The 11794-nt window shown below is 41.0% G+C and overlaps 1 protein-coding gene across 2 annotated transcripts in view; it reads right to left on the bottom strand.

Moving 5' to 3' along the window:
* Window positions 1–6151, bottom strand: part of eps15l1a (epidermal growth factor receptor pathway substrate 15-like 1a) — a 44560-nt gene extending 38409 nt beyond the window's left edge. For both annotated transcript variants that reach the window (XM_015962254.3, XM_054749581.2), the window contains exons 1-3: window positions 6050–6151; window positions 4527–4568; window positions 4328–4417 (exon numbers count right to left, since the gene is read on the bottom strand). In XM_015962254.3, coding sequence (XP_015817740.1) covers window positions 4328–4417; window positions 4527–4568; window positions 6050–6076 — 159 coding nt within the window. In that variant the 5' untranslated portion in view covers window positions 6077–6151. The remainder of the gene's footprint in view (window positions 1–4327; window positions 4418–4526; window positions 4569–6049) is intronic.
* Window positions 6152–11794: the final 5643 nt, after the last annotated feature.

Here is an 11794-nt window from a genome sequence, read left to right as displayed (position 1 = left end):
GGTAAAGACCTATAGTAATCGTTTGACCTCTGTTATTGCCAACAAAGGTTATGTTACAAAGTATTGAGTTGAATTTTTGTTATTGACCAAATACTTATTTTCCACCCTGATTTACAAATAAATTCTTTAAAAATCCTGCCATGTGAATTCATGGATTTTTTTTCACATTCTGTCTCTCACAGTTGAAGTGTACCTATGATGAAAATTACTGACCTCTGTCATCATTTTAAGTGGGAGAACTTGCACAATCGGTGGCTGACTAAATACTTTTTTGCCCCACTGTAACACAACCATGGTTGCTCCAGGATCAAAGGAAGGTTGGTCAGGAAGAGACCTGATGGAAATATTTCAAATACCACACTGAATTTTCATTTTTTTGGATGTTCTTTTTGTCATAATATGTAACATTTGAAACTGGTATCTGACTCTTGACAAAAGGAAAGTTTATTGATGATTATTCCTTTGTTGTACCAATGCTTCTAGTTAATAAGTCCACATGCCCCTGAGGATCCCAACAGTGGGAACCAAATAGAGCTCAGCAACTCAGAAAAAGAGTGAAAAAGAAAGCTAGAGTTCTGCGGTGGGGGCAATACCCACTTGTTTATATCTGTGTTGATCTTGTGCTCAAAGGTAAACAAGCAGGATTTTCCTTCATTCACCTCTATGGAAGTTTCTACAGCCCTGTGATGTGGATATAACTATCCTCTATTGAGATTGAAGTCCAAGCCACCCCCACATATGCCCCAGCAGTGATCTGCCTGGCCAAAGGTGGAGACAGAAGCCAGAGGTGGGACCAAGTCATTGTTTTGCAAGTCTCAAGTCCCGAGTCAAGTTTCAAGTAAATGCAGGCAAGTTTAAGTCAAGTCTCAAGGCAAGACAGGCACGTTTCAAATCAATTTCCAGGTCGGAATACTGGAATCTTGTTTTTCTTACAGCATTTTCTCCCTCCGTCTGGCTCGACTACAGCCAACATGAGTCTTGTGTTGAACCAGCACATACAGGACATCCCTGAATAAACTTCATTGCTCCACGTTAATGTAAACAACACCAAGTTCATTTCCAGATATCCTATAAAAGCACTGATTGATTGTTGCACTTTGCCAATAGTTCTGTCTTCTGTAAACAATAATACAGAACCCGACCGACAATCCTGAGCTAATTAGCTGCCAGTTATTCACTCTGAAAACAGGATTTGAAATAGCATGACAAAAGCTGCATACATGTTGAAGCCAAACAAAGCCATAAACACAGCCCAGAGAGCATCTGATTATGAGATGAATTAGCTTAAGTCAGCTATTTCATTGTAAAAAAATAAAATGGACTACCTGCCATTCTTAATGCAACAATTCTAAGTTCAAAGTTTAAGTTGTTCCATCTCTGACTGTAATTCTCTTCTTGCATGCTTTATTTTTTTTTAGTTTAGTTTATTTCAAACAAAGAAAACATACATTTTTTTTTTAAATACCACAAACAGAAAAAATACATATCATCATCCCTTCTTCTCTGTTTGAAAAGGAGTAGGCTGAAGTGGAAACTTATATGTCCCTACCCCTTTATACAAGTAATTTTTACTTGTTTACTAAATCTAACACAAAACCTACATTAAAACAAACAAAATGGTACAAGTCACCAAAAAACCAAAAACCACCAAACCATATGGAAAAAAAGAAAAAAGAAACATCTTTTTACAATTGATACAATTTACTTTTCCTTAGAATAGACACCCACATAAATCATCTATTTTCCACCATATACTTGTTCAGAATATGTTTTTTTATAATTCATTTTAAACACATTTATATTTGTACTTACTTTGATTTCTTCTTCTAAATTGTTCCATAATTTAACCCCTATTATTGTGATACACATCTGTTTTAATGTTGTTCTAAACTTCTGTATCTTTAAGTTTAGTGTCCCTCTCAGGTTATATCCTCCTTCTCTCTCTGTGAACAGTTTCTGTATTTTATCAGGCATTAATTTATTTCTTACTTTATACATTATTTGTGCTGTTTTGTATTTAACCAAGTCCTGGAACTTCATTGTCCGCGTTTTAATAAAAAGTTCATTTGTGTGATCCAAATATCCTGCATTTGTTATTAATCTGATAGCCCTTTTCTGCATTGTCGTTATTGTTTGTAAATGACTTTTGTACATTCTTTACATTTTGCTATGTATTTTTTGTCAACTAATTTGTAGTGAATGTAACTGAAATTACTGGAGTCATTAGCTGCAGCACTGCTTATAGAGACAGGGTTAGAATGAACTGGCTCATTTGATCGGCTTTACTGCAGCTCTCGCACACATACGAGTCAGATAAACATCTCTATTTGTTAATACAAGGTGAGTGAAATAACTTCAATGTGTGCAACCTTGAAATAACAGATGTTTCAAAGTGGATATTGGATAAAATATCAAGACTTTTCTTCTTGTTTTTCTGAGTCCTGCCCAGCTGTAAAGCAATCTGAATAGAAGTCAGAGTGCCGAAAACAAGCCTTACAGTTTTGCTCTCGCAGGTAGAGCATTATAGATTCAGCTATAATGCCCCACCTGATATCAAAACTTTATTAGAAATGCTTTTGGTTGTTTTAAATCCCAACGGACACGGAGACAGAAATTAAAGAGAAAGGGGGAGAGGTAGGTTGGGTACCGAATTCGGTACTTTTTAAGGTACCGACCGAATTCCATAGTACCGACCGAGCACCGATTCACGTCATTTGAAACTGTGCCTCGTTTCGGTACCCGTCCTTCACAACGAGAACTTGCCTAGACAGCTGCGCATGCGCAAGAGCGTTATGTCGTCGCTCGCTGCGAGCCAGTTGTAAACAGAGCAGCATGGTAGAAAGAACGCACGCTAAAGCTTGGGTCCGCTTCACTAAATGTGATGGGTAACTGGGTGATGATGAAACCAGCGACAACGATCTAAGTGAGACATCCTCATCTTAATCTGCTCCGGTAGGTAAATAACATGTTTAAGATAACGTTAGCTTGATATGTTAGGCTCCGTTTTGCTAATGGTTTGTTCGCTTTCTCCTCGGAACTCAGAATTTCCGACTAGAAGAACATGAACGCGCTCTAAAGTTTGGCTTCACTTTACTAAATGCGACGGGTAATTGGGTGAAGATGAAACCAGTGACAACGATCTAAGTGTGAGGCATCATCGTTTTAATCTGCTCCAGCAGCTAAATAAACTGTTTAAGATAATGTTAGCTTGATATGTTAGCTTCCATTGCCACCGTTGTTGTCAGCTAATGGTGCGTTCGCTTTCTCGTCGGAAATTCTAACTTCCCAGTAGGAAAAATCAAATGAAAAAAGACGGCAAAAGGAATGAAGATACACACAAAATTTAGTTCACAGTAAAGATGTTTGCTTCAGTTTAATTATCAGCTTATAAAACTACAAGGACGATGTTAAAATACAAACAGTTGAATGTTATTTATCGTGATATTTATCAAATATTGTTATATATTGAGAAAAATATATATTTAATTATAAATGAGAATTAAAATAATAAACACTCAAAAGTATCAAAAATTGGTACTGTTAAGTACCGGTATCGATTCGTAGGTACCGGGAATTAGTACCGAATCGATTCAAATGTCAAAGGTACCCATCCCTAGGGAGAGGAGGAGGAGGTTGGGGAAAAAAGGTTCACAAAAATAAACAAAGGATGCACAATAATCCTCTTCAAGACCTGCAGAAAGAGAAAGAGGAAAAGAAAAAAAAGAGGACACAAAAATACAACAGGACCAAAATATCACTGTGCCAACAACATGAGGATATAAGAAGCGATTTTTGCTGAAAAGCGCACGGTAATAAATTGTAGTGTGTATCGTGTCAACTACAGCCTTAGGTTATGGGTTAGAAACACCCGAGTCCATACTTGTGTCAAGTCTTTTCAACTAAACAGGTTCAGGGCCAAGTCTAGTCCAAGACATTGAACAGTTTTTCAAGTCAGGTCTGAAGTCATTAAATTAATGACGAGTCAGATTTGAAGCCAAATCATGTGACTCAAGTCCACACCTCTGACAGAAACCACTGATGTCAAGACAAGAGACTGGACAGTTAGAGAAATGAGGAGGTTGAGGTCTAGTGTGGGTCAGAATCACCGTACGAGATCCAGGTAAGAAAGTCCCCAGTGATGTACTACTAAGGAAATATCATCACCTGGTGGAGACAATAGGGCCCTATCAGGGTAGGTTGTGTTCAGCAGTTGATCATAAGGAGAGCAGCTGAGTGACAACTAGAGGAAGAGATTAATTATATTACTTTTAACAGTCCTATTGTGTGCAGTTTGGCAGCTGCCATAGCAGAAACCATGACTACCTACCTTTCCCAGTGTAACATCAGGTAGTCCAGACTTTTTTAGAAACAGGGCAGCTTCTGTTGGTCCTACTCTCCCTGTATTCCCAGGATCCACCTGGGAGGCAAAGCCAGCAAATTCGTATTGGAGCACACTAACTGCATCCTTCTCTTCTAAACAAAGACTGTTACTGTTTATTAATAAGAGGTCATGGTCTTCTCCTCACCTGTCTGTAAAAGTTCTCGAAACCAGGGTTCCCGCTGGACAGCTGTGCAGAGACAAAAATAGTTTTGGCACTAAAAAAGCAGGCAAACATTTGTTGTTTCTTAATTTACATAAACTAGTATCTATAAATTATTTATATCTCTTTAAACATCTAAAGATGCAAATCTCACAAAACAAGTTAAAGCCATGAGAGCTAACTACAATCAAGCTATGATTGAAAAAAAAACACTCAGTGTGACTGAGCAGAGCTGACTGTCAGGGTGTTGTTGTCATTAAATATAAGTCAGAGCTGGTTTTGATACTCAGCAGAGATGTGGGTTCTCCTTGTTGGTCAGATCTGATGATCAGATGGTTTAGTGAGCTGTGACTGGACGGTGTTGATCAGATCACGTGGTTTAGAAAACCCACTTGCTTCTTTTTTGTTTCAGGCTGCAGCGTCAGCCGTAAGAAGGTGAAACTATTATAACAGCACTGTATACACCAGGGGTGTTCAATTTCGGTTCTCGGGGTCCGGTGTTACGTCGATATGTGTTCCCCCCTCGAGATCTGTTTCTTTTGCACCCAGCTGCAAGTGGAAACGACCCAATCACAAATAATAACCCTCCTCACCCTAACCCAAACCGTTACCCAAACCAAAACCACCCTGTCACCAAAAATTTATGTTTTGCATAAATATAATTTTAGAAAATATTATGTGTAGCACAATTGTTATGTTTGTTTCAGGTTTATGGTTAGGCTAAGGGTTGGGGTAAGGGTTAAGGCACATTTTTTTGCGAGTGGATGCTTCAAAGTCGCAGCTGGGTGCAAAAGAAACAGATTTCAAGGGGGGAAACACATATCGACGTAACAGCGGTATCCAACACGTTTTAGTGGTTTATCTGACTTAACACGCTTGATTCACCTGTGCAGCAGCCCATCAGATTGAAATCAGGTGTTTTGAAACAGAGTTAAAACGTGCTGGATACCATCCCTCCGGGCCCGGAATGGATGACCCCTGGTTTACACAAACCAGTGACATCTGACATTATAGGTTTTTAACGAACATTATTAATAAGAATGAGATAACACGTCCCGACAAGATGTTCCCACAAACAGTTAGCTGTCGCTGCCGTGCAGGACTCTCATCAGCTCATCATTAACCCTTCACGAGCCGTCCACATCAGAGCTGCTAGGGGAACAGCTAGCTCCAAGAGCCGATGGAAGCTCGACCCGGAGGTTCAGCCTGGCTCTGACTTTATAAACGGTGTTCACAGAGCTTCTATCCATCCCACGCATTGCTAAAATTCGTATTGTGTGCACACTGGTTGTAAATAACAAAGCAGCCGCCGCCGATGCTAACCCTTTCGCTACCTAACGGTACTGCAGGCCTCGGTCGACTAGCTGACAGCTTTATTATGACGGCTGTCTCACCGGATGCTAGTCTTCTACTCAGATCTCCCTCAAACACCAACATAACTGGAGAAACGTGTTGCAGTTTTACTTCTCCTCAGGCAAAGCAGAGGAGTATAATAGCTGTATCGTTACCTGGGTAAGAGATGCGAGGGCTGCCATCTTCCCTGTTGCTGCGGGAACGAGCTCTTCCTCCCTCCTGGTCGCGCGCCCTCTGCTGGACAACGTACAAAATGCTACCAGAGGCCCAAACGCCCAGTACGAGTATGCAGAGACGAGATCTGCTGCCGTCCATCACCCTCAGTCTGCTGCTGCACCGCAGACTCATCACACACACCCTGAGAATCTTCTGGCAAACACCAGAGACATCAGTCATCTCAGAAAAGAGACATTACTTTGACCTTTTCTTTAAAATACAATGATGCCCCAGCCCAGTCCAAATTATTTCCAACCTGCTGAATATTTTTATTTGGAAAATTTACTATTTAATATTTACATAAAAAGTGCATAGCATGAGTAAAAAATCTTTCAAAAAAGGCAGCTAGACTTGTTTTGTTGCTTGAACAAAACAAGAGAAGCCCAGTTTCCTCTTTTGACATTTGTTACTTTTATTGTTGTCATGTCCTGGATCGAGCAGAATCTACACCAGTCCACACATCTTCTCCAGCACGTCCTAAAGATTCTCAATGGGGTTAAGGTCTGGACTCTGTGGTGGCCAATTCATGTGTGAAAATGATATCTCATGCTCCCTGAACCACTCTTTCACTGTCTGAGCCCAATGAATCCTGGCATTGTCATCTTGGAATATGCCCGTGCCAAGGCCGGATTATAATATGGGCAAACTGGGCACAGGCCCAGGGGCCCACAGTCACAAGGGGGCCCATGCAAGCAGCAGTCTTTTTTTTTTTTTGTGCAGCAGTCAACGTTAAAGAAAAATGTTGAGAAGTAATTAAAATTGCTCCCACATTTTCTAAGTTAACACACATTTCTTTTAACAACGGTAGTTTTTTCATCTTTACTGTTCCTGCTTCAGCCCTCTCCCCCCTCCCCCTGCGCAGCCTCCGCAAACTCACTGATGCACCTGCAGCCTCTCAGAGTTCCTGCTGCTCTAAACATAGAAAGAATTGTTTAATTTTCTGTTCCTCACTTCTGATTACCTTCAAAGGTGTCTATTTGTTGCAACCACCAGGTACAAAAACCAACTTGTTTTTATTTGACTTTTTTTCTGTCCTGTCTGTTTATTATCTTCCTGCATCTCCTCTCAGTCCTAAAAAAAACTGCCACATGGCTTCATATGTATTCACCTTATGAACCTTTGGACTGCAGTTGAAAAAGATCTACCGACCGCAAAAATAGCGGAGTGCGCACCGCATGCCGGCCGCACCGGTGAGGTGAAATCACCGGAGGACGAAACAGGTTTTCCGCTCCGCAGCAGTAAAATGCATCAGGCACAAATAAAAGACAGAAAATATAAAAGGATATGAGCCGACATGAACAATCGCGTGATAAATTTGTTTTTGAGGTGGCGACACTTTGAGAATGTCACGCTGGCCGTTCTCAGGACGTATCTGTCTGGAGCGCGTCAACCATCAGAGCTCTGCGCCTCTCAGCTCTAAATAATCCCAGCAGAGTCCACATGAATTATGTAATATAAATAGAACCATGATCGTTTACGGGCTAAAAAATAGTTTACAGTCCATCTTCCCTAATGTGTTTGTGGCCCTGCAGATTTTTCTAACTCTACCTACATTTCTTATATGTACCTCTCAACGTAGGACTCTTTCACAAGGGTACCGCACCATCAGCTACATCAGCCCAGACAAGAGCAGAGAAAATAGAGACAGAATAGAGGATAATTCTGTCTGGATGTTTAAATACATAAACCATCACCTGGCTTCTAGTCCACTTTATCACCATTGTTTTAATTGGTGTGTTTGTGTGTGTGTGTGTGTGTGTGTGCGTGTGTGTGTGTGTGTGTGTGTGTGTGTGTGTGTTTTCCACTTCAAACACTGGTCTAACCAACCAGACCAGCGTGTCCAGTAACATATTAATGTTACAATTAAACAGTTTCACTTCATGTAGGCTAGGAACACTTCACCTGCCGTGGCCCGACCGCTTCTGCTCCACATAAACTTTGTGCGTAATCAAATGTCTCTACAAGTGCTTTCTGAGCTGAAGAGGCTATTCTGCCTCAGACAGACTGGATGTGTCATGCGTCTCCATATTAGAGATGGGAACAAGCGCTATTCAGCCAAAGTTTCATAATCAGAGAACATATTTCCAAGTGACACATCCCTCAGAGAGACAGGGTTTCCAGACTGCTTCAGTGGGAGGAAGTCTTACTGCATCGCTGTGGTTCTGTGCTGCGAACCCCTCTACAGATCTTCGGCCGACTGTTCACTGTGTGCGCTGCGAGCTGCGCTGAGCACAGTGTCCAGTATAAAGCTCTGATGTTCCGATGGGAATCTTTTCTTGATTTATTTAGTTACCTCCGCGATGTGTGTAACGATTAAAATGTCAGCTCATCTGTGTGCGCATCAGTGTGCGTCGTGGTAATTCTTTCAAAACAACCAACATCCTTGAGTTTATCCGTCAAAATAAACAGTCAAATGGAAATATCTGTAACCTGCTGTTTAACTGTTTTGCCTTCTTGTGAAGATTGTTGCAAAGAGAAACAATTAAACTTGATTAACCCCAGAGCCACGCGCACGGCGCTGTACTCCGTGACTGTAAATGAGGGGAAAAACTATTTAATCGGATCCTTTTCTTACCTTTTCAACATGGTTTGGTGTAAAAATTTCATTGAGTACAAACTTTAGTCGCACCAGTCTAACGAGATAGAGCCTGGATTTGTATTCTGAACAGTTTAAACATGTTTAAAACGGAGACGTGCGTGACACATCTAAAGTTTGCACCTGCTCAGCTATTATGGAAATTAAACTAACAAGATGAATAACATAATTATTTTAGGCACAGACAACATCCCCCACACTTTTGAAAAACTTGCAACGCGCCTGCTACCAGTTACAAATTGAGAAGGGGAACGATTTTCACAAATGGCAAGAATAAAAAATGAACTGAGAACAATACAAAGTCAGCAGCGCCTCAGTGCACTGTCACTGATGGCAATTGAATCTCAGCTTGTCAGGAATCTGGACTTTGATGACATTGTAAATGAATTTACTAATAGAAAGGCCAGAAAGCAGTTTTTCTGAAGGCAAGAGAGGAGACCAACAAGAGGAAACAAAAAGAAGAGGAAGGAGCAAGGAGTCAAGAGGAAGAAGGAGACAGGAGTCAAGAGGAGGAAGGAGACAGGAGACAAGACAAGGAAGGAAACAGGAGACAAGATGAGGAAGGAGACAAGAGGAGGATGAAAACAGGAGAAAAGAGGAGGAAGGAGACAGGAGTCAAGAGACAAGAGAAGGAAGGAAACAGGAGACAAGATGAGGAAGGAGACAAGAGGAGGATGAAAACAGGAGAAAAGAGAAGGAAGGAGACAGGAGACAAGACAAGGAAGGAAACAGGAGACAAGATGAGGAAGGAGACAAGAGGAGGATGAAAACAGGAGAAAAGAGAAGGAAGGAAACAGGAGACAAGAGGAGGAAGGAGACAGAAGACAACAGGAGGAAGGAGACAGGAGACGGGGGGGGGGGGGGCGGGGGGGCTAAGCACATTGTGCCCAGGGGCCCCTGCAAGGATAATCCGGCCCTGACCCGTGCCATCAGGGAAAATGGAATAACCTGGTCATTCAGTATATTCAGGTAGTCAGCTGACCTCATTCTTGGAGCACATCCTATTGCTGAACCTAGACCTGACCAACTACAGCAACCACAGATAGTACTGCCTCCACAGGCTTGTACAGTAGGCACTAGGCATGATGGGTGCATCACTTCATCTGCCTCTCTTCTTACCCTGATGCACCCATCACTCTGGAACAGGGTCCATCTGGACTCATCAGACTAGTTTTTATTAATGCGTTGGACAGTTCTTAAACCAGTTTTAATTGTTTCTGCAATCTCCTTAGATGTTTTCCTGCTTGATGCATTGCAATGATCTGACCCTTCTCAAACAGATTAACATCTTTTCCACAACCACCAGATGTGTCTTTCCACATGGTTGTTTAAGAAATGACAAGCAACTCATTGCACCATTTGGGGTTAAATAACTTGTTGCCAGCTGAAATATAATCATCAATGCAATCCAATAAGAGGCTCCTACTTGCTTAGTTAAATCCAGGTGGCAACTCTTTATTTTTTGGTCAAGCAGTGTGGATGAGGCTGACAATGTCACACTAATTCAGGCTGCTCTGGTCCAAAACTGGTTCCATGAGCACCCCAAATTTGAAGTCTATGCCTTCCCCCATACTACCTCTTCCTGAATCCAATAGAAGAGTTTTTTTCAGCATGACGGTGGAAGGTATACGACCTGTGGCCCTATGACCATTTGCCCCTCATTCAGGCCACGGAACAGGCCTGTGATCAAATCAATGCTGCTTCTTTGTAGTGGTGGATTTGTCACACTAGGCAACTCTTCCAACGGTGCCTTGCCAATGAAGACATAGCCTATGATGTGGTACTTATGGTCTGATCCAGCCTGATGAAGAGATGATAAATAGTTGACAGTATTCTTGTCACTTTTATGTTAAGTTTTCTTCAGTGTCAAAGTGTATTAACTTCATTAAGTAATTTTTATTTATCTACAGCTTTTATTTGTGTAATTTATTTCATTGTTGGTTGATTACTGTAACTGATTTTGGTAAGAAAAACTGTAAGTATTGAAATAAATACTTGAAATATTCAGTCTGAAGAATCTATATTGTGCAATGCTTGTTCTGCACAACATAGTTCTGTTTTTGGGTCCACTGTTGTTTCTACTCTACACACACCCTCTTTGACAGATACTTAATTCTTTTCATAATGTCTCTTATCACCTATATGCAGATATACAGCTGTACTGCTCCTTTAAGGATTCTGAGCTCTACAAACTGTCTGAACTACTAGAGTGTCTATCAGCTATCACCAGCTGGCTAGAAGATAACTTCCTTCAGTTAAACTCTGAAAAGACTGAATGTCTGATCATTGCCCCTGAGAGTATGGTTCCCCTGATTAGTCTAAAACTTGGTCATTTATCCTCTGCAGTCAAGACGAACTTAAAGAATTTGGGTAATTGTTTTGGTCACTCAAAAACTTTGGTCCGAAACAGTTTGTATCACTTACTGTAAGAAAGACAGTACAATACTCCAAACTGCGAAGGTTGGTGTCAAAACATGAACTTGAAATGGTTATCATGCCTTTATCTCCTCAAGTCTAGATTACTGTAACACACTCTTCACATGTTTCACATGTTTTAACAACAAAGTCCTTGGCCACCTTCAGTTGGTCCAGAACTCTGGAGTGAGGCTCCTAACTGGAGCAGAAGAGCACACATCACTCCTATTCTAATGTCTCTGCACTGGTTACCCGTTAACTTTAGAATCCTGACTATAACTTTCAGGGCTCTACATGGTCAAGCTCCTCCCTATATTACTGAACTGTTAAAGCCTTATGCTCCAACCCCAGCCCTCAGGTCCACACACCAGAACCTTCTAGAAGTTCCAAAGACCAGATACTAAAGTCGAGGTGATTGCTCCTTCCAGACTGTTGCACCCAGACTTTGGAATGATCTTCCTTTATCCTTACGCAGCATTGACAGTCTGGACACTTTTAAAAAACAGCTAAAGACCCTTTTGCTTTTACCTAAAACCTTTTATTTTCTTATTTTTAACTCAAATTTTTGATCTTTAATCTGTTTATGAAATTTAATATTTTTATTACTTTATTTTTTCTGATGCTAATCTAATTCTGTGTCATGGTCTGTGTCTGCGTCTCCCTCATGTGTCTC

The sequence above is a fragment of the Nothobranchius furzeri genome, chromosome 16, assembly GCF_043380555.1.
Source record: "Nothobranchius furzeri strain GRZ-AD chromosome 16, NfurGRZ-RIMD1, whole genome shotgun sequence".
NCBI classification, from domain to species: domain Eukaryota; kingdom Metazoa; phylum Chordata; class Actinopteri; order Cyprinodontiformes; family Nothobranchiidae; genus Nothobranchius; species Nothobranchius furzeri.
Note: the sequence above shows the minus strand (reverse complement) of the source record. Positions and strands in the feature narration are given on the sequence as shown.